General features: G+C 43.6%; 1 protein-coding gene across 5 annotated transcripts in view; it reads left to right on the top strand.

Moving 5' to 3' along the window:
- Nucleotides 1-24,093, top strand: part of BCAS3 (BCAS3 microtubule associated cell migration factor) — a 1,702,410-nt gene that overhangs the window by 98,828 nt on the left and 1,579,489 nt on the right. For all 5 annotated transcript variants that reach the window (XM_082245731.1, XM_082245733.1, XM_082245734.1 and 2 more), the window contains exon 6: nucleotides 15,472-15,544. In XM_082245731.1, the coding sequence (XP_082101857.1) occupies nucleotides 15,472-15,544 (73 nt within the window). The remainder of the gene's footprint in view (nucleotides 1-15,471; nucleotides 15,545-24,093) is intronic.

Raw genomic sequence — 24,093 nt, 5'->3', positions numbered from 1 at the left:
ACTTTCAAATAAAACTTTATTATAAACTGAAACGGTCATGGCAACATTTGCTTTATATTTTAATATGCAGTCAGGAAAAAAGGAAAGCAATTGTTTTAATCTTGAGATTATTAAATATGCAAGTTAAAATATATGCTTGTGCTGCTGTTTGCACAGCCGACATTGTTACAATCCATTATATTCCTGATGCCTTAAAAAGAAATGCAACCTCCTTTTTGTTGTATTTTTGGTATAATACAATTATTTTTGTAAGATATTTTTGCCAAAAAACCCTTGTTAGTTCCCACCAAAAGGCAACATACTGTATGTATTCAGTATCAAAGTTATTGCCTAGTAAAGAGCCCTCGCCGAAAAGTAAAAATTACTGTGATTCATAGGGGGTATACATGGGATAGCTGAAATTACTAAAAAATGTAGACTTATAGCCTTTTTTAGTCAAGTAAGTAAGATATTTTTCTCATATGTATATTACGTAGCCTTCTAACCAGTTGGCAAGTGAAGCACTGTGCTCCTTTTTTACCTTTTTTTTCCCTTTGTCTTCTTTGTAAAATCATGTTTACAGAGCTCCATTGCTTAAGCTATAAATCTCCCAAGTAAATTAGTGAGTGCAATGATTTATACTTTGCTGGATGGCTCCATTACAGATTTCAGTTGGATGGAGTTTTCAGTCAATTAACCACTTCCCGCCCGTCATATAGCAAAATGACGGCCGGAAAGTGGTTGCTCTTTTCTGACTGGCCGTCATATGACGTCCAGCAGAGCGGCGATCAGTGGTGCAGTGTGTCACTCTGACTCACCGCATCTCTGATCCTGGTAAAGAGCCTAGTGACGTAGGCTCTTTACCATGTTATCAGCTGTGTCCAATCACAGCTGGTCACATAGTAAATAGGAAGTGCCATTGATCGGCTTTCCTCAGTTCGTGCCTGACAGGCACAAGTAGACCCGATCGGTGGCTCTCCTGACAGAAGGGGGGGTCTGTGCTGGTAATTAGGGATGATCGAACGGTTCGGGTCGACCATCGGTTCGACCCAAACATTGACTGTTCGAAATTCGGCCGAATTCCGAACCTTTTGCTGAAAGTTTGGAATTCGGCAACCAGAACCAACCAAAATGCAATGGGATAGGAATTGGGCTTTAAAAGCCCGTGATTGGACCAGAACCATCAGTAAAAGTCAATTGAGGGGGCAGGAGAATGCTAGGAATGTGATTGGGGTGACTAGGGGGTCCAGATGCCAATCATTAGTGAATACGCCCCCCAGTATATAAGATAGCCCAGCCAAATCTCTAGCATTTTAATACAGGGATGTGGAAGAGAGTGGAAGCAGTTCTGTTACTTCTGCTCTCAAAGTGTCATTTAGCAATTATTAGTGTGAGGAAAGGGATATCTAGTGTAGTTAGGGTACTATTTTCCACTATAGTTAGATTTACTAATCTAGTTTCTGTAGGGAAAGTGTTAAGTGTAAGGGTGACCGTAGTGTAGTGTAGGGTTAACTGACTGACTGCTATGGCAGGGTGACAAAACCCTTCCATGTCAGGGTGACAGCTATAGAGAAAGGATTGTTTCTCTTAGAACCGTTATAGAACATGATGGTGGCTTCGCCCCTGTCACAGCCAGCTTTTTGTTGCAGGCGTTTTATTGGGCTTTTTTGAGGACATGTTTGGAGTCAGGCATGACCTCTGAACTTCTGTGTAGGGGTATGTATACACACACACACATGTATGTATATATACACATACACATATATAGGTGTGAAAGTAGCAGAAACCTATGCTTGCGCTAATGAAATAATTAACAGGCATATGGCTTCTCTGCTATCACACCTATAGCAGGCAAAAAAACGCCTGCTACAAAAACGCCCAGGTGTGTTGTTGCAGGCATTTTTTTTGGTCATTTTTTGGGGGTCTTTTTTGAGGCAGGCATAACATCTGAACTTCTGTATAGGGGTATATATACACACACACACTTATATGTATTTATACACATACACATATATAGGTGTGATAGCAGAGAAGCCATATGCCTGTTAATTATTTCATTAGCGCAAGCATAGGTTTCTGCTACTTTCACACCTATATATGTGTATGTGTATATATACATACATGTGTGTGTCTATATATACCCCTACACAGAAGTTCAGATGTCATGCCTGCCTCCAAACACGTCCACAAAAAAGCCCTATAAACGCCTGCAACAAAAAGCCGGGTGTAAAAGTAGCAAAGCCACTAACCTGTTCTATATTAATTCTAATACTAACTAACTTTTTCTTATGGTTCTGGACATGCTACAGAGCTGAAACCTCACAGGTACACTTTTTAGACCCCCCAGACACTAAATCCAAAGAAATCCCATTTTTTTTTCAATAATTTTTTCAATAATTGGCTCTCTATGAAAAATGAAAATTTTTAAGAACTTTTTTTTGTGTGATTAATAGTCCATGGGGCATGGCCCAGAACCCTAGGCACTTTTTAGGGGTATTTATTGGGTTTTAGGGCTTCAAAATGGTGTTTTTTGATTACCGAAGTTCGGGTCCCATTGATTTCAATGGGGTTCTGAAATCCGGGCCGAACTTTCTGGAAGTTCTGGAGTTCTGGTCGAACCGAACTTTTGAAAAGTTCAATCATCCCTACTGGTAATCAGACCATTGATTACCAGTGCAGACCCTTGGGGAATGCCACTAGAGCCACCAGAGATTGCCCACCCATGGCCACCAGGGATGCCAATCAGGGCTCAGGGGCTTTAGTGCCCTCCTCATCAGTGCTGCCCATCATTGCCATCTATTAGTGGCGCCCACCAGTGCCCATCATTGCCATCTATCAGTGCATCCCACCAGTGCCCATTATTGCTCATTAGTGCCGCCTATCAGTGCCCATCAATGCCACCTATCAGTGCTGCATATTAGTGCCTCCTATCAGTGCTGCATATTAGTGCCTCATCATTAGTGCCACCCCATCAGTGCGGCCTCATCAGTGCTCATCAGTGCAGGAAAAAATGAATCTATTTACAAAATTTTGTGTGGAAAAAATGACATAAATTTGGTTTAGGAACAGTGTTGCATGACCGCGCAATTGTCATTCAAAAGGCAACAGCGCTAAAAGCTGAACATTGGCCTGGGCAGGAAGAGGGTGAAAGTGCCCTGTATTGAAGTGGTTAAAGTGAGCTTCAAGGCAAGCATCTTCTGCTGTGTTTTCTGCATAGTCCTTCCTGCTGTGTTAAATGTCTATTTGTAAATTACTATTTGCGAGAGACTTTGGTGATCCAGGATAACAATCATGGCTTTTCTTTATGATTATTTTGGCCATAGTTCAAGATTTGCCACAGCTAATGCAAGCGTACCTTATTAGCATGGCTACCCCTTGCCTAGGTTTAGTTATTCTGTACATCTTCTCCAACCACAACTGTGCTGGTGCATTTGTTTACTGACTGCCACTGTACCGGTTTACTTCTTTATTTATCACCACTGTGCCAACACAGTTTTCCACTGACTGTCCCTGTAACACCGCAACTGTCAACAGCTGTACAAATGCACTTTTACACAGACTACCGCTGTAGCAATATTCTTCTCTGCCACTGCAACAACGGATTTCATTCATCACAACCATACCAACACGAGTCAGTAATGTCTTGAACATTTCACTGATCCCACTTTACCAACATTCTACTCCTCTGCCCACCACTGAATAGATGCATGTCTTTCCTGACTGCCTGCACACTTCACCCATGATTGGCTATGTATCAGTATACATCTCCACTGAGGCTTTGATCATGATCTGAATTTAAATCGTCAAAGTTAAGGACTGATTTACTTTAACACAGTAGTTCACAAATGTAGAACTTACAAATATACACACAATATTATACAGTTCTTTCAGAATGCCCTTACATATCACTAAGCAACTAATTTAAAATTGTGCAGCTCTACTTGCCAATGTGATTGTCATTGTTGCTTCTGCTTTGAAACTCAAGCTTTGTTTCCCTTGTTGAAATATAAGGAAAAAGCTTGCTTGTGTGTTAAATACGCATGAATTGCTGTGTTAAGTGGTTTATACTCAGCCATTCCTTCACACACCCTAGGGAATAGCTGTGAGTTTTATAACAAACATTTATTAATGTGGCTATCAAGACGATCTACAGGGAACAACATTGCACTGATTGAGCTATTGCATGATGCCACACATGTTAGTACCAGCATTTAAAACTTGAAGTGTGCCGAAATTGCAAATGCTATTTAAATGTCCTGGAGCATCATCAAAGCATTCAAGCCCTGTTTACATACTTTCAGACAACCATATCATCCATGCCCAACTAGCCAGCTTTTAATGGCGTTCTGGGATGGCAATGAGATAAGGCTGACACAAAAGTAAAAGATAGTTCTTTGTGTGAAATACCATTTAGGGCTCATTTGCAATGCTTGAGTTTACATACATTGTTGTGATGTTCATAATGCAGGTAAAGCTGGCCATAGACGGTTTGAATCTTGGCCGGTTCAGTAGGGACTGGCTGACATTCAAACCATGTATGGGCCAGATGATTGTTTCCAGGTTGATCGATTGATCAACTTGGGTACAATCAGCCTGTCGGATTTTCCATGCGATTATTGCTAGCAGCTATAGCTGCTAGCAATAATCACTATGTGTTCTCCCAGCCGGAATGGCACCCCACGCCCCCACACTGGGAGAACACAAAAGTTCCACAGGAGGGATTTCCCCATGAACACTGACTGTGTTGATGGGGGAATCAAGCAATTTGCTTTCATGCAACCCATTCACATATATATTCTTTTATTTTTAGCAGAGACCCCAGAGAATAAAATGGCGGTGGTTGCAATATTTTATTTTATGTCACACTGTATTTGCGCAGCGGTCTTTCAAACGCAATTTTTTTGGGGAAAAAAATACACTTTAATGAATTAAAAAAAAAAATAAACAGTAAAGTTAGCCCAATTTTTTCATATAATGTGAAAGATGATGTTACACTGAGAATCGTGAGAGAATTGTGATCTTTATTCTAAGCAAAAAAAATCACGATTCCCATTTTATCCAGAATCGTGCAGCTCTAATTGCTTCCGTTTTGTCTGTTAAATATACCATTGAAAGTGTTTTATTATATCTGCTCAACAAGTACAAAATAAAAAAAAAAATAGCCAGAAATCTTGTGAGCTAACTTCCTATGCTCTCTGTCTTTGGACAGTTATGGAGAAGAGGGAGGAAGGTGTTATGTAGTCCTAACACAGTGTTCTATAGTCCTAAAGCACTTCCTTTTCCTAGATGACAACACTGCACAGTACAAATATCAACCTTGGACAGGAAATATATTATTGTCAGGATTTTAAGGTTAAAATAAATAAAATTTGTGAAAAAAGAAAAATAATGCAACCACCACATCTAAGCACTGCAATACTAAAAAATTTTGTTCTTGGATTTAGATATACTTTAAAGTACGTTAAATGCGTATTTGACGAGTCCAAATGGTGTTGTACCATTTTGTCTATATTTGTTATGTTCGTTTCCATTTTTTCGTGTAACTGAGGAAAGTAAATAACAAATTTGAGAAAAATTTCATGAATATAAATATACATAATTCCCATCCTTATAGTCTGTGTTGTAGTGCTTCCTGCAAACATGCAACATGCTAAGGAAAAATGCCCTAAAACCTTAGGAAGAGATAGAGTTACTACGAATGGCTCAGCCGTTGTTTGCTAACCAAGAAATATGCAAAAGGAGAAAAGTTCTTCTTGTGTTTGAACATAAAATGTGCACTCAACAAGGTTGCGGCAGTGACTGCATTGCCAGAACAGCAGTAAGCATCAACTTGCAAATAAAATGACATTGGAGGCAGTCAGACTGAGGCAGGTTATCTTCACTGTGATTAAAGTACTCCAAAATGATTAAATGAAATTCTGCCCGGTGACTCGGAATTATTACGCACATTTTTTCAGATAGGTGAACCAGTGTCACCATTTTATTAAGTGGAAGGCTAGATAAGGGCAGGTGGTGCGTTTTTCATTACTTTAATTGTGTGATTTGTCTGGATTTTCAGCTTTTGATAAATGCTGTAGTGTTATATGACAGAATTAAAAGGATTTGGGAGTTTAAGAAAAGGACTTTGCAACAGGATTTCAACTCTTTGTATATTTGATGGATTTGGCTGGATTTTTGTTTTTGTTTTCAATCAGTAAGCTACATTAAACACAGAGTGTTGAGCAGGTGTGCATATCGCCAGCATATTCCACCAGCCCAGACGCAAATACAATTCCACATATCAAAAAAATTAATCCATCACAACCTATGGATTATACTTTCACCCACACACGCAATTGCAGTGGATACTGATTCCATTAGGCAGAGCACATGCTTGCTGCACAATCAGTGATACAACAATTAACCTGATTCTCCTGGATTGTCCTTTTACTGATAAAATGTCCCCCCAGGTAGTGCTATATATATATATATATATATATATATATATATATATATATATATATATATATATATATATAGATAGATAGATACACAGTATCTCACAAAAGTGAGTACACCCCCTCACATTTTTATAAATATTTTATTATATCTTTTCATGTGACAACACTGAAAAAATTACACTTTGCTACAATGTAAAGTATGATGGAGTGTACTGCTTGTATAACAGTGTAAATTTGCTGTCGCCTTAAAATAACTCAACACACAGCCATTAATGTCTAAACCGCTGGCAACAAAAGTGAGTACACCCCTAGCAAAAAATGTCTAAATTGGGCCCAAAGTGTCAATATTTTGTGTGGCTACCAATATTTTCCAGCACTGCCTTAACCCTCTTGGGCATGGAGTTCACCAGAGCTTCACAGGTTTCCACTGGAGTCCTCTTCCACTCCTCCATGATGACATCATGGAGCTGGTGGATGTTAGAGACTTTGCCCTCCTTCACCTTCTGTTTGAGGATGCCCCACAGATGCTCAATAGGGTTTAGGTCTGGAGACATGCTTAGCCAGTCCATCACCTTTACCCTCAGCTTTTTTAGCATTGCAGAGGTCGTCTTGGAGGTGTGTTTGGGGTCGTTATCATGTTGAAATACTGCCCTGCAGGAGGATCATGCTCTGCTTCAGTATGTAACATCACATGTTGGCATTCATGGTTCCCTCAATAAACTGTAGCTCCCCAGTGCCAACAGCACTCATGCAGCCCCAGACCATGACACTCCCACCATCATGCTTGACTGTAGGCAAGACACTCTTGTCTTTGTACTCCTCACCTGATTGCCGCCACACATGCTTGACACCATCTGAACCAAATAGTTTTATCTTGGTCTCATCAGAACAGAGGACATGGTTCCAGTAATCCATGTCCTTAGTCTGTTTATCTTTAGCAAACTGTTTGCGGGCTTTCTTGTGCATCATCTTTAGAAAAAGCCTCCTTCTGGGACGACAGCCATGCAGACCAATTTGATGCAGTGTGCGGCGTATGGTCTGAGCATTGACAGGCTGACACCCACCCCTTCGACCTCTGCAGCAATGCTGGCAGCACTTATACGTCCATTTCCCAAAGTCAACCTCTGGATATATAACGCTGAGCACGTGCATTTTACCTCTTTGGTCGACCATGGCGAGGCCTGTTCTGAGTGGAACCTGTCCTGTTAAACCGCTGTGTGGTCTTGGCCACCATGCTGCAGCTCAGTTATATATAACCTAAGTCATCTTTATGTAGAGCAACAATTACTTTTTTCAGATCCTCCCAGAGTTCTTTGCCATGAGGGGCCATGTTAAACTTCCAGTGACCAGTATGAGAGAGTAACATGACACCGAGGGAAAATGGCTAATTGGGCCCAGTTTGGACATTTTCACTTAATGGTGTACTCACTTTTGTTGCCAGAGGTTTATATATATATGTAACATTATGTGTGTAGTGAAATTTTACATTACTGTGTACCACAAAGAAAATGTTACTTCCAGCCAAAATCTGTGAAATTGCCATGTGCTAACTATAATAAAAGAAAAAAAAACTTTCAACTTGCTGAGGCTCTAAACTGTATAAACTAGCAAACTTCCAAGGAAAGTATTATATAGTTTATTAACAGCCATGCTGCTGTGGATTACCTCATAATTCATATCTATCATCAGGCGCAATCAATTTCTGATTCCAACCTATGGATAGCTTAAAGTGTTACTATCCCAGGACCTGCATGCATTATCGATATGGTGTATAAACCACCTTTCTCCTGCTCTCAAAAACCAGGCTCCCCGACCACTCTTCCCACGGGACTCAAATATGGCATCTCGGTCTTTCTGCCCTAAAGGACTGGGGTAGTCCAACAGTACTGCAAACAAAAAAAACAAAGAAGGGCGCACCGACCTAGCGCATTATCCTCAATATTGGCATTATTAACATAACATAAAAACGGCTACTCACAAACGAAGGTGAAAAATAATCATATCGGACTCAATAGCTTGAGTGTCAGGAGTAGTCCACACAATTGTGACGCGTTCAAGGCTATGCCTCTTCCTCAGAGCCATTTTTATGTTATATTAATAAAGCAAATAGTGAAGATAATGCGCTAGGTCGCTGCGCCCTTCTTCCGGGTTCCGGAACCACGCTGGAACGTGGCCCTGATCTGGCAAGCCGAGAGTGGGGTTCTCCAGACCTGCGGACAAGGCTCCTTCAGCATGAAGGTGCGTCCTCACCCATGCCTGGGGTGGGGGAACATCTTCGCTGGTGTCTGGGCCTGTGGACCTCCTTGGTTAACGACAAATGGGCCCATGAAGTGATACTGTCCGGCTATAAGATAGTTTAGTTCTTGCCCTCCCGAAAGGTTCTTACCTTCCAGAGTACATCTGTCCCCGGACCGATTGCAAGCTCTCTTCGGAGCAGGGCAGGACCTGTTGCTTCAGGGTGTGATTGTCCCAGTTCTGGTATCGGAATGGTTTCAAGGTTTTTATTCAAACCTGTTCACATTCCCAAAGAAGGAGGGCAAGGTATGGCCAATTTTGGACCTCAAGGCCCTGAACTGCATTGTTCGGGTACAGAAATTCAGAATGGAGTCCATTCGCACAGTGGTGGCATCCCTACATCAGGGGGATTTTCTTGCCTTTATCGACATCAAGGATGCTTACCTGCACATTCCAATATGTGCACTACACCAGCACTTTCTCCATTTTGTTGTAGAGGAGAAGCACTATCAGTTTGTGGCGTTACCCTTTGGTCTCGCTTCCGCTTCTCGGGTTTTCACAAAAGTGTTGGCCCTGGTTCTGGCATTGCTACGTCAACAGGGGATTGCAGTACTGAGCTACCTGAACGACCTCCTCTTGCGAGCAGAGTCCTCTCCCCTTGATGGACGACGTGAAGATCGCTATACAGACCCCGAAGGAGTTTGGTTGGCTTCTAAATTAACAGAAGTCTGCTTTGATTCCATCTGGAAAATTGGATTATCTGGGTCTGACTCTGGATTCAGCTTTATCCAGAGTGTCCCTTCCTCTGGACAAACTCCAGAAGTTGCATGCTGTGATTCATCCACTGCTGTCCAGCAGGTGGTCCTTCCTTTGGACTTGCATGCGGGTGCTGGGGCTGATGGTGTCTAACTTCAAGGCGGTTGTGTTTGTACAGTTCCATACGAGGTCCCTTCAAAGGGAGATCCTGGTGAAATGGGGCATGTGGCCGAGGTCTCTGGACAACCAGATTCAGCTGAGCCAGGAAGCCAGGGGGTCCCTGGTCTAGTGTCTTCACTCTCCGACACTTTAGCAGGGAAAAATTTTTCTCCACTTGTATTGGAAAGTGGTCACCAAAGATGCCAGGGTTGTTGGACACTGGAGGAATCCAGACTACCGATCAATATCTTGGAACTTCGGCGATCAGGCTGTGCTTGGATCACCGGACGGATTGACTCCGTGGGCTCACGGTACGGATCCAGTCAGACAATGCCACGACGGTGGCTTATGTCAATCACCAGGGTGGAACAAAGAGTGTGTTGGCAGTCCTGGAAGTACCCGGCATCTTCTGGTGGGCATAACGCTTTGTTCTGGCACTCTCAGCCGTAAGCATTCCAGGAGTGGAAAACTGGCAGGCGAACTATCTCAGTTGGCAGGTGTTGGATCAAAGGGATGTGTTTTATCAGATATGTCTCTGGTGGGGCACCCCCGAGGTGGATCTGTTGGCGTCTCGGCTCAACAGAAAGGTACTAAGATTTGTGGCAAGGTCACGGGGTCCTCTGGCAGACGCTCTGGTGGCCCCATGGGGCCAGTTTTGTCTTATCTATGCCTTCCCTCCTCTCAAGTTTCTGCTGTGGCTTTTGCGCAGGATCAAGGCTGAAAGGATTTCGATCATTCTAGTGGCCCTGGACTGGCCTCGCCGGTCTTGGTACACCGACCTGGTGCGATTGGTTGCCGACGTCCCTTGGAGACTGCCTTTCAGGGAGGATTTGTTGTCCAAGGGCCAATCTTCCATCCTGGCTATGACAGTCTGGCTGTTAAAAGCTAGGTGCTGGAGGATAGAGGTTTGCCTGGGTCGGTGATTCCGACACTACTGAAGGCTAGGAAGTCTATCTCTAGGAAGATCTACCATCGTACGTGGAAAGCGTACATTTTGTGGTGTGAGTCTATTGGTGTTCACCCTCATTCTTTTTCGATGGCTCACATTTTTTACCTTCCTTTAACGAGGTGTTGGGCAGAAATTGGCCTTGAATACCATCAAGGGCCAGGTGTCGGCCTTGGCGGGCTTCTTTCAGTGACCCCTGGCTATGCACTCCCTGGTGCATACTTTTATTCAAGGGGTTCGACATTTGAGTCCACAGGTTGAAGTGGTCTCCTCAAGAGCCAGGTTCCTCCTTTCCCTGTCAAAGCACACTCTGCTCGGGCGCTTAGTGCTTCTTGAGCATTTTGTCATCAGGCGTCAGTGGCGCAGGTGTGCAAGGCGGCCACTTGGTCCTCGTTGCATACTTTCACTAAGTTCTACAAAGTGGATGTGTTGGCCTCTGCGGATGCTTCCTTTGGCCGCAAGGTTTTGCAGGCTGCTGTTTAGAGGGTCTGTTCCTCTTTAGGGGTGTATTGTTCAGGTTGGGCTCCAGTTGTTTTTGTTGAGCTCCTGTTTACCTGTCCCACCCCTTATGTTTGGCACTGCTTGGGGACGTCCCTATGGTTCTGAATATGGAGCGCCGTGTCCGTCGGTGAACAAAAAAGAAAATGGGATTTTTGTACCGTAAAATCTTTTACCGTAAAAAACATTTCTGTGAGTTCATTGATGGACACAGCACCCACCCCTCTAGGGAGTTTTTGATATTTATGGTACTGCTTGTTATTAAACTAAAGGCTTAAAGCAGAGAGAGGGATGTATATCACTTACGGCTGCCCATAGGCGTAGCCAAGTCTTTTTTTCTGTCTTGTGTCCTACTTCTGTAGGGGACAATATAACCCTGTGGTTCTGAATATGGAGTCCGTCAATGAACTCAGAGAAATGGATTTTATGCTAAATACAAAAATCACATTTGTTTTTATCAACAGTATATAGCAGCCTTGTGACTTGTTTTAGTTCCTAGTAAAGCTTGTAGGAGGAGTTTTCATTCTCCCCTGATCTTTTGTCTAGACAGTGCTGATTGGCCCTGTGCTCACACTCTTCTAAGAAAAAAGACAAACTCTCTACTATTACACACCAAACTGAGCATGTGTAGCATGACTTCTAATGCTCTGTTCTATCACAAGATGGGTTGGAGTCAGTTAAAGAGGAGGATCAGAGAGACAGGATCACACAGCCTTTACACACAATGAGGAGGATTAACACCTTAGGTTCCACATTATGACAAGCATGCTTTACTGCTTTACAGACTGATTTTACTAATGTGGGTTTAGTAACACTTTAACATTAGGAACTATCAAATGTCCAAGTTACTAATGCTAATATATCAGTCTTGCATGGTATAATAATTGGAATCCTTAAAGCCCATCTCCAGGCAGAATTGGAATCCTTTCACTTTCCAAACCAAGCAGCACCCATGCAACTTATTTACAGTTTGTTTAAATATTTAACCACCTCCCACCAGGCCACTGTACATATACGAAAAAAAGAGGAATTAACTGCGCTATAGGTGAATGGCAAATAATAGCAGCAACTTCAAGTGTGACCACACCCTAAAAGTAATATATAAAAATAAGTCGCGCTGAATGATGTGAACAAATCAATGTCCAAAATGAATCAAGTCCTAGTGTAAAATAAGTCCTAGTGAAAATGAATAATCTCCAAATTGATGTGACTAATGAGATGCACACTTTAGGAATCCAGACACTTATAGGTGATGCGCTTACCGAACAAACAATAAGTGATTGCAGAAATAAATCGCAAAAAGTGAACTTGATTGTAGAAACACATGTGATGAACTCCCAAGAAATGAAGTCATAGAGTCATGGAAAGAAAGAAAACGCCATAGCATAATACCATAACGATATATTATTCCTTAAACACCCTAAAAGTGCACCATGCAGGAGGTGTGTGAATCCGTCACCAGTTGTGGGACTGCTTACCAGAGAAAAACTTGTATGCAGGCATAAATGACACTCCCCAAATGCGTGAACAACAGAGACAGATGATGAAGAAAGTGGAAGAAAACCACCACCGATTTCTAAGCCGCTTACCAGATTGAGGATGGACAAAGGCAGATAGACACAAAATCCCAAATGTACCAGGACCACCATCACTGACAATAAGGGCCCCTTACCAGACTCAGGTAGCAATTGCACAACGTATATTATCAGAACAGATCCAGTCCACCGACCTTCACCACCGATAGATAAACCTCACACAGCAGGGTCAGAGTTGATGATGATCCCAACAGATGAGCCAATATTCCCAGTCGATGGGCAAAAACCAATCCCAAATGCAAAGAAAAAGCGCCAATAGTGTAAAAACGTAACCACTGTTTTAAATTCTGTTAAAATTCAAAGAGCATGTAAAGCCACCGGCCGGACCTAGGTCACGGCGTGCTGACGTCATCCCTGGAAGCGTTCCAAGCGAGCGGATGTGCCTTGCCGTCCGGCCGGCGGCTTTACATGCTCTGTACGTCGCTTTGCGGGACCGCTAGTGGGGGCGCACACACGCCGATCGGCCAGAGGGGAAGCTAATCAGCGGGTCCGGCGGCTGAGATGTTCATGGGGCAACCGCGATCGCTCCCTGTGGAGATAGAACGACAATCGGCCGTTGTAAACATGACAGACTGCTGTTCTGTCAGTAATGAACACAGGGATCTTGTGTTCCTCCTATTTAAGAACACAGGTATCTGTGTTCATTCAGCAAGCCCATCCTCCACACAGATAGGGACACATTTAACCCTTTGATCGCCCTTGGTGTTAACCCTGTCTCTGCCAGTGTCATTAGTACAGTAACAGTGCATATTTTTAGCACTGATTACTGTAGTAATGTCACTGGTCCCCCCAAAAGTGTCAAAAATGTCAGTTAGGTGTCCGATCTGTCTGCCACAATGTCGCAGTCCCGCTAGAAATCGCTGATCGCCGCCATTACTAGTAAAAAATAAAATAAATAAAAAAAAATGACATTAATCTTTCCCCTAGTTTGTAGACGCAATAACTTTTGCGCAAACCAATCAGTATACACTTATTGGGAAATATGTTGCAGATTACATATTGGCCTAAAATTATGAAAAAATTTTATTTTTATTTTTTTTTATTGGCAATGTTCTATAGCAGAAAGTCAAAAATGTTTTTTTTTTCAGAATTGTCATTCTTTTTTTGTTTATAGCACAAAAAATAAAAATTGTAGAGGTGATCAAATACCACCAAAAGAAAGCTCTATTTGCGGGAAAAAAAGAACATCAATTTTACTTGGGTACAGTGTCGCACAACCGTGCATTTGTCAGTTAAAATAACACAGTGCCGTATCGCAAAAAATGGCCTGGTCATTAAGGGGGTAAAACCTTTCGGTGGTTAAACTGCAACTGCCATGGTGCTGCACATGTGATCAGTTATGACACCAGCAATTTGATGGTTTGACAGTGTGGTTGAAGACACAAGCAAATGTGACAGTTAGCAATCCCAGCTTTCCAGGAATGTAACTGTTTTTTTTTAATTCTTAAATCAATGGGTTTAGTTCCACTTTATGATTTACTGCTGTTTAGGGGCTCTGTGCTTCAGCAAAATGGCAGCCTCCAGCAAGAAGCAAGTTCTTAAGGCTAAAGTTCCACTTTCATTTCTGAAATCTTTATTATTGGTTAAGTAAAAATGATGTAAACAAGTGGAATGCCCGGTTAAGGTGGGTAATGTTACAAACATCTGGTATGTTCTCTGTTCCAAAATATGTCGCCCGTTACCTATGCTGTACTGTTTCGATTCACTTGGCAGTGAGCACTGGATACTGGTTTGTGCCAGCAGAAAACATATGTGATTCAAATTAACCAAAGATGGCAACATTTTTGTATTTTGCATTCAATGCAATCTATTAAAAAAATCCTTTAAACACGTATCCCAGCTCCAGACCATCCCATGCAAAAAAGGTGTGCTATAAAAGTAGTAGAGTGTATACAAAAATATGCCTTATTAGCAAAGGTGAGAAATCTAGAACTACATCGCTATCTCACTAACCGGGTGCCACTAATTAGCCACCACTCTAGCACCCCATTTGGGCCTGCAATGGAGACACCACTCCCTATGGCTACCAGCTGTCCAACATCCATTAACCCTTTTTACCTTTGGAAAAAAAAAGTGAACAGCACTACTGCCTGATTTGCTCACAAGTCTCACCAGGCGCAAACAAGAAGTACTATCTAAAATGACTGTGTCTTTACTTTAAAGTGATTGTAAAGTCTCGTGTTTTTTTTTTTTTTTTTGATCCTCCTCTTTTTGGGTCTCTCTTTGTGGTTCCTGGCTCCTCCCTCCTGTCAAGTGCCCACACAGCAAACTGTTTGCTTTGGGGGTACCCAAGCCAAGCTGCAGCTCCATGTGTCCATTTTGACATGGAGTTGCCGTTCGGTCCAGACCCCTCTCTCTCCTGATTGGCTAGCTGACTTTGATTGACAACAGCAGGAGCCAATAGCGCCACTGCTGTGTCTCAGCCAATCAGGAGGAAGAGTCCCAGATGGCCAAAGGCTTCGTGGACATCGCTGGATAGAGATGGGGCTCAGGTAAGTATTAGGGGGTGCTGCTGTGGCTGCTACACACAGAAGGCTTTTTATCTTAATGCAAGGAATGCATTAAGATAAAAAACCTTCTGCCTTTACAATTCCTATAAGTTATGCACGGGAGGTTTGTAATTTGTCTGGATATGTCTAATAGTTAATTGAATTGATTTACAGCTGTGTCTGAGAGATAGATACATGTGACCTTACATTTGTTCATTGTGTACTAAATGAAGTATTTAAAAAATGATCTTTTTTTTGTGCTGGATATAAGCAATGTTGTCTTTTAACATATTTAAAATGTTTGTGTTTTCCTTCTGCAAGATTGCCTTGCCGGTTATTTTCCTTTTTGGTAACCTTTTAATATTGGTTTGCAGGTGCTCAAAAATGTGACGTATTTTCAGAGAAGAGACCTCTTCTTGGAATGTGCAAAAGTATAGGGTCATGCGGGTAAGATATCTTTCGGTTTTTACTATATAACAGTCATCTGGTAGATGTGCATATTACCCTTCCTACAGAAGATTTTTTTAATTAAAAGTACAATCTTCACTCCCTCAGTATAAGATATTTCTCTTTCGTTCATTGACGGACACAGCTCTTCAGCATTCTTGAACCATTGGGTTATACTGCCCCCTACAGGAGTAGGAACATAGGCAGAAAAAAGAACTTGACTACGCCTATGGGCAGTCCCAGGAGGTATACTCCCCCTCTCTGCTATAGGTAATCTGTTTTTTTCTGCCCAGTCATGGGGAGGGCCCTTGTTCGCTACTGGGATCTCTGGTCCTGGCAATTTTTTTTACTTTTTAAATGGCTTTTTGTCTCCCGTTTTTTTTTGCTACAAGATCTACAATCAACTGCCAGACTGGGCAAGGGGCTGGATAATCTAGATCAAAGGGTCCTCCCAGTCTGGACAGCTAGCGCTTTCAGACCATATCTCCGTGCTTGGTCGGCTACCACATAGCCCCACGGGACAGGGGCTGGCCCACGAGTTAAACATCTCACAAGATGGCATACAACGAGGTCTTGGCCAGTGTCACAGCATTCCTTCTGGCCGACAGCTCCCACAGTTCGGTTGCGAGGAGGTTCCTGTTTTGGGAGTGTTACCCGCACGCTTCGCTGGATTGGTAAGTAGGGGCCCCCTCCTCTCCTTCCCTGGATGCGGTGTGGGGCGTGGGTAGTATTAGTTGGTCCCTTAAGGAGCTGGCTGGTCTGCTTGTGCTCATGGGGGGGGGGGTGAAGATGGCTGGTTCCCAAGCTGTGGGTGCCCCTGACCTTGGTGCCTACAGGCACGCTGTCACCCTTGGTGGGCCTGCTATGGGGTGGGTGGCCTTTTTTTGGGGCCCTGTGGGACAGCTGGTGGGCCTGGGGGCGGGTGGCTTGGTATCTGCAGGTCCGAGTACCACGCTGTCAGGCAGGCCGAAAATTTAGGCCGCGTAATTGTGGCCTACTAACTGGATCTTGTATTGGGCGGCCCCAGTTGTGACAGCTAAAGCTGCCATTGTGCCCCAGGACATCCGTCTCCCCTCCGCTCCCCTGGCTATTCGCAGGTTCCCGCGGATCGTGTTATTGCAGCCGAAACTTTAGGCCGCAGCAAGTAGGGCGTCTCTGGGGGGGGGGGGGGAATAGGGTCCCAGGCAGGTTTAGCTGCCATGGTGATGTGGGGCTTCCGCCTTTCCTAATAGCACTTTGGGGATATCCTGTCTGTGGGTCTTCCCGCATCAGTGGCGGAGGGGGGTATGCTTGCGGCCTTCTCTGCGGGCCTACTTGTAAGGGTGCCCACGGAGGATCCCTTTGCGGGCCTCAGCCGGTGCCACTATAGGGGGCTTGGGTCACCGACCCCCTGTAAGGGTAAGGATGCGTTGGCTTAGCAAACGCAGCCCCCTCCCTCTCCTGTCTCTTCCGATCCTATATCTGGTTTGGTCGCTGCAGATGGGTCCACGTTTCCCTGACCTGTCAGACAGTGAGGATGATTCTTCCATGGCTGCTGTGCCGCACAAAAAGGTGCTGGAAGATGCACTGATTTCATCAGTGCAGAAGCCATTTATGTTGGAGGATGCAGCCGAAGCTGCTGCGGACAAATCTGTTTCATTTGTCACCCACAAGCTGTCCCGTGCAGATATGGTGTTTGTAATCCAGCTTATGTTGACAATTGTGCCTGAAAGTGCTGGGTGCGTCCAATACGACCCATGATGGTCCCGGTATGTCCGGTATACCTAAGGCAACCATGTTTCCAGTGGTAGAATGCCTGGCTTTTAGGAATCTGGCTGACAGGTGGGCTAATTCTAGGACTTGTTACATGTTTACTATGGCTGGTGCCTTATTGCCGACTATTTTGGTCTCCGCTCTGGTGTCTCAGACAATGACAGTGTGGGCGACGCTTTTGCGTCTGCCCATGGGAGCGGCCAGTTGACCCCCGCCTATGGCGAACTGGGAGATCAGTTGGTCCAGGGTCTGCGGTTTGTCTGCGATGCATCTTTGGATGCGGTTCCCGTGAGTCTCTAAGCGAACTGTCTCGGCGGAATGCTTAGGCATATTTAGTGTCTGAAGTGTTGGTCTGCGGATCAAACCTCTAAGAAGGCCCTGACTGACTTGCCTTTTCAGGGCGTGCGCCTGTTCGGGGCTACCCTGAATGACATCATTAGGAGTCTGACAGGGGAAGTAAGAGTACCTTCCTTACACAGTTTGGGAATAGGAAGGTGCCTTGCCGGTGGGGTGGGACTTCCTTTTTCAGCCCACAAGAAGTTTTTTTTTCGTCCCTCAGGGATTTCAGAAAAAGGTTCCGAGCCCCTCAAAGCCTCTTTGGGAGTTTTTTCCAGTGGCCTTGGTCTGGCAATCAGAGTGCAGGCTTTTCCAGACCTGCTGTCAATGCCCCTTCTGTATGCAGGTTTGCCCCCATCCATGTCTGGGACGGGGGAACGTCTTTGCTGGTTCGAGGGCCGTGGACCTCCCAGGTCAGCGACTAGTGAGTCCACAAGGTGATTGTATCCAGTTCCAAGATAGAATTCCATTCTTGTCCTCCTGAAAGGTTCTTTCCTTTCAGTGTGCGCCTGCCTCCGAATAGGCTGCAAGCTCTGTTGTGGGCATGGTGGGACTTGTTTTCGCAGCGCGTGATCATCCCGGTCCTGGTGTCAGAACATTTTCGGGGGTTTTATTCTTACCCTTTCATGGTTCCCAGGAAGGAGGACAAGTTCGTCTGGTTCTGGACCTCAAGACCTTGAATCGTTTTGTGCGGGTGCAATAATTCAGGGTGGAGTCCTTTCGGATGGTGGTGGTGTCCCTGCATCACCTGGCTTCTTTAATAGTCTACATGCCCACCTGCACATTCCAATTTGTACCTGGCATCAGGGTTTCCTCAGCTTCGCTGTGAGAAAGGAGCACTATCAGTTTGTGGTGTTACCCTTTGGTCTCCCTTCCACTCCTCATTTTTTCATGAACGTGTTGGGCTCGGTCTTAGCGTTGCTGCATCAGCGGGGGATTGCTGTGCTGGGGTACCTGGATGACCTCCTCATGCAAGCAGAGTCTCTGTCAGCTCTGGCAGCTGATGTGGAAATTACTCTCCAGACTTTGCGGGGGATCAGGTGGCTTTTGAATTTTTTGGGAAGTCTGCCCTGGTTTCCGACCAGGAGATTGGATTATCTGGGGCCGACTCTGGATTCAGCTCTAGCCGGAGTGTTCCATCCTCTGGAAAAGTTGCAGAACTTCGGGCGTGCATTTGAATGTTGGGCCTGATGGTGTCCACCTTTGAGGCGGTTCCATTTGCACAGTTCTACACGAGACTCCTTCAAAATGAGATTCTGGTCAAATGGGACAAGTGTCCTAAGTCGCTGGACAATGTGATTTTTCTGAATCGGATGACAAAGAGTTCTCTGGTCTTGTGGCTGTGCTCCCTGACCTTGATACAGGGCAAGTCTTTTCTCCCCTTGTACTGGACAGTGCCAGCCTGTCCGGGTGGGGAGGAGTCCTGGGGCTGGATCCAGACCAGAGCTGTTGAACGTTGGAACGATCAGGCTTTGCCAGCTCCGGGGGCTCCAGATGTGGATTCAGTCGGACAACGCAACGGCCGTGACATATGCATCACCAGGGTGGCAAAAAGAGTGTTAGTGGCCCCGGAGGTGTCCGGCATTCTTCGGTGGGCAGAACGGTTCTTTCTAGCCCTCTCCACCAGACACATTTCCAGCGCGGAAAATTGGCAGGTGGAGTACCTCATTCATAAGGCATTGGACCAGGGGGAATGGTTCCTTCATCCGGACCTGTTTTATCAGATTTGTCTGTGGTGGGGCACCCCCGAGGTGGATCTGTTGGCATCTCGGCTCCACAGAAAGGTGCCGAGGTTCGTGGCCAGGTCACCAGATCTATTGGCAGTGGCCAAGGATGCTCTGATGGCTCCATGGAGCCAGTACCATCTGATTTACGTCTTTCCTCCTCTCCTGCTTTTTCCACGCCTTCTTCACAGGATCAAGACCTGGTGTGACTGAACATCCCCTGGAGGCTGCCTTTCGGGGACGATCGGTTGTCTCAAGGGCCGACCTTCCATCCTTTTTTATGGTTGCTGGCTTTGACAGCCTGCTTGGCTCAGATTCTGGCCTTTCTTTAACAGGGTGTTGATCAGAAACTGGCTATTGAGCACCGTGAAAGGCCAAGTATATGCCTTGGCAGTCTTTTTTTCAAAGGCCTTTGGCTTTCCATCCATTGGCTTCCCATGCGTATATACCATCAAGGGGTTCGTCATTTTACTCCGTCTGTACGTTCTCCTCTGCCACTGTGCGTTTTGAACCTGGTTCATTCGGTTCTTCAAAAAACCTCCCTTTGAAAAAATACGGGAGATCCCTTTAGTTATTATTACTACAAATTGAAGCTGAGAAACAGGCAGAAGGCTAAGTGTAACAATTTAATCAAAGGTTTCTGTCTTTGAAACAAACATTTGGGAACATCCAAGGCACAGTCTTTAGGAAGCCTTAAAGTGATAGCAAAGTCTATTTTTTTCTGTTAACCACTTAAGCCCCGGAGGATTTGGCTGCTAAAGGTCCAGACCCCTTTTTTCAACTTGGCACTTCGTGACTTTAACTGATAATTGCGCGGTCATGCAATGCAGTACCTAAACGAAATTTACGTCCTTTTTTTCCCACAAACAGAGCTTTCTTTTGGTGGTATTTGATCACCTCTGCGCTTTTTATTTTTTGCGATATTAATAAAAAAAGAGCGAAAATTTTGCAAAAAAATGACATTTTCAACTTTGTCTTTTAAAAAATATCCAATATACTCAATTTATGTCATTTTTTTTGGCCAAAATATATTTAGCTACATGTCTTTGACAAAAAAAAAATCAATGAGCGTATTTTTATTGGTTTGCGCAAAAGTTATAGCGTCTACAAACTATGGTGTAAATACTGAAATTTACGAAGCTTTAATTTCTGACTGCCTATCTCATTTCATGAAGTGCTAAAATGGCGGGGCAGTACAAAACCCCCCCAAACTACCACTTTTTGGAAAGTAGACATCCTAAGGAATGTTCTGAGGGGCATGTTGAGCTCATTGAATATTTTATTTTTTTGTCACAGGTGTTTGAAAAATGACAAAAATAATTTTTTTTTTTTTTTTTACACAAAGTTGTCATTGAAATGATATATTGCTCACACATGCCATGGGTATATGTGTAATTACACCCCAAAATATATTCTGCTGCTTCTCCTGAGTACAGGGATACCACATATGTGAGACTTTTTGGGAGCGTAGCTGTGTACGGGAGCCGGAAAACAAATCACCACCATCAGAATTTCAAAGGGCGTACATTTTTCATTGCATTTTCTCACTACCTATAACGGTTTTGGAGGCCCTGAAATGTCAAGATACCACAAAACCCCCCCAAATGACCCCATTTTGGAAAGTAGACACCCCAAGCTGTTTGCTGAGAGGCATGGTGAGTCCATGGAATATTTTATATTTTGCCACAAGTTTCGGGAAAATTACAATTTTTTTTTTTAATTTTTTTTTTTTACACAACGTTGTCACTAAAAGATAAATTTCTCACACATGACATGGGTATATGTGGAATGACACCCCAAAATACATTCTGCCACTTCTCCTGAGTATGGGGATGCCCCATGTGTGAGACTTTTTGGGAGCCTAGCTGTGTACAGGACCGCGAAAACCAATCAACACTCTCAGGTTTTCTAATGGCGTAAATTGTTCATGTCACCTCTGCACTACCTGTCGTAGTTTCGGAGGCCCTAAAATTCCAAAATAGCACAAAACCCCCCCAAATGACCCCATTTTGCAAAGTAGACACCCCAAGCTATTTGCTGAGAGGCATGGTGAGTCCATGGAATATTTTATATTTTGCCACAAGTTCCGGGAAATATATATATATATATATATATATATTTTTTTTTTTTACACAAAGTTGTCAGTAAATGATATATTGCTCACACATGCCATGGGTATATGTGAAATGACACCCCAAAATACATTCTGCTGCTTCTCCTGAGTACAAGGATACCCCATGTGTAAGACTTTTTTGCAGTCTAGCCGCGTACAGGACCCGGAAAACCAATCTGCACCTCCTGGCTTTCTAAGGGCGTAAATTGTTGATCTCACTCCTTACTACCTATCACACTTTTGAAGTCCATAAAAGGCCAAGATGGCACAAAACCCCCCCAAATGACCCCATTTTGCAAAGTAGACACTCCAATCTATTTGCTGAGAGGCATGGTGAGTATTTTGCAGCTCTCATTTTTTTTGGAAAATGAAGAAAAAACAGGAAAATGCATTTTTTTTCCTCTTTTTTCAATTTCCAAAACTTTGTGACAAAAAGTGAGATCTGCAAAACACTCAACATGCCTCTCTGCAAATAGCTCAGGGTGTCTACTTTCCAAAATGGGGTCATTTGGGGGGGTTTTGTGCTATCTTGGAATTTTAGGGCCTCCGAAACTGTGATAGGTAGTCAGGAGTGAAATCAACAATTTACGCCCTTGGAAAGCCTGAAAGTGGAGGTTGGTTTTCGGGGTCCTGTACTCGGCTAGACTGCAAAAAAGTCTCACACATGGGGTATCCCTGTACTCAGGAGAAGCAGCAGAATGTATATTGGGGTGTCATTTCACATATACCCGTGGCATGTGTGAGCAATATATCATTTACTGACAGCTTTGTGTAAAAAAAAAAAAAAAATATATATATATATATATTTCCCGGAACTTGTGGTAAAATATAAAATATTCCATGGACTCACCATGCCTCTCAGCAAACAGCTTGGGGTGTCTACTTTCCAAAATGGGGTCATTTGGGGGGGTTTTGTGCTATCTTAGAATTTTAGGGCCTCCGAAACTGTGATAGGTAGTCAGGAGTGAAATCAACAATTTACGCCCTTGGAAAGCCTGAAAGTGGAGGTTGGATTTCGGGGTCCTGTACTCGGCTAGACTGCAAAAAAGTCTCACACATGGGGTATCCCTGTACTCAGGAGAAGCAGCAGAATGTATTTTGGGGTGTCATTTCACATATACCCGTGGCATGTGTGAGCAATATATCATTTACTGACAGCTTTGGGTAAAAAAAAAAAAAAAATATATATATATATATTTCCCGGAACTTGTGGTAAAATATAAAATATTCCATGGACTCACCATGCCTCTCAGCAAACAGCTTGGGGTGTCTACTTTCCAAAATGGGGTCATTTGGGGGGGTTTTGTGCTATCTTAGAATTTTAGGGCCTCCGAAACTGTGATAGGTAGTCAGGAGTGAAATCAACAATTTACGCCCTTGGAAAGCCTGAAAGTGGAGGTTGGATTTCGGGGTCCTGTACTCGGCTAGACTGCAAAAAAGTCTCACACATGGGGTATCCCTGTACTCAGGAGAAGCAGCAGAATGTATATTGGGGTGTCATTTCACATATACCCATGGCATGTGTGAGCAATATATCATTTACTGACAGCTTTTTGTAAAAAAAAAAAAAAATATATATATATATATATTTCCCGGAACTTGTGGCAAAATATAAAATATTCCATGGACTCACCATGCCTCTCAGCAAACAGCTTGGGGTGTCTACTTTCCAAAATGGGGTCATTTGGGGGGGTTTTGTGCTATCTTGGAATTTTAGGGCCTCCGAAACTGTGATAGGTAGTCAGGAGTGAAATCAACAATTTACGCCTTTGGAAAGCCTGAAAGTGGGGACTGGTTTTCGGGGACCTGTACTCGGCTAGACTGCAAAAAAGTTTCACACATGGGGTATCCCTGTACTCAGGATAAGCAGCAGAATGTATTTTGGGGTGTCATTTCACATATACACATGGCATGTGTGAGCAATATATCATTTAGTGACAACTTTCTGTAAAAAAACAACAAAAAAAAAAGAAATAATAATTTTCCCGACACTTGTAGCAAAATATAAAATATTCCATGGACTCACCATGCCTCTCAGCAAATAGCTTTGGGTGTCTACTTTTCAAAAAGGGGTCATTTGGGGGGTGTTTGAACAGTCCCGGCATTTTACGCTCAATCTTAGCCACACATCACCCACTCTTCTAACCACTTGAAAACCAAGCCTTTTCTGTGCCTTTTTGTTTACATGAAAAAATATTTTTTTTTTACTAGAAAATTACTTTGAACCCCCAAACATTATATATTTCTTTAAAGCAGAGGCCCTATAGAATAAAATGGTGGATGTTGCAATTTTTTTTGTCACACGGTATTTGCGCACAGATTTTCCAAACGCAATTTTTGCGAAAAAAATACATTTTTTTTAAATTTATTGCACAAATACACTATATAATTCCAATTTGTTTGGTAAAATTTAAAAGATGATCTTATGCCGAGTTCATAGACACCTGACATGACATGCTTTAAAAATTGCGCACACCTGCGCAGCGGCAAAAACGTACGTACATTTTTAAAAACATTTAAAAGTCTCTACAGGTTACCACTTTAGACTTACAGAGGAGGTCTACTGCAAGAATTACTGCACTCGATCTGGCGATCGTGGCGATACCTCACATGCATGCTGAAAT

This window comes from Pelophylax lessonae, assembly GCF_965119305.1.
Source record: "Pelophylax lessonae genome assembly, chromosome: 2".
NCBI lineage: Eukaryota > Metazoa > Chordata > Amphibia > Anura > Ranidae > Pelophylax > Pelophylax lessonae.
Note: the sequence above shows the minus strand (reverse complement) of the source record. Positions and strands in the feature narration are given on the sequence as shown.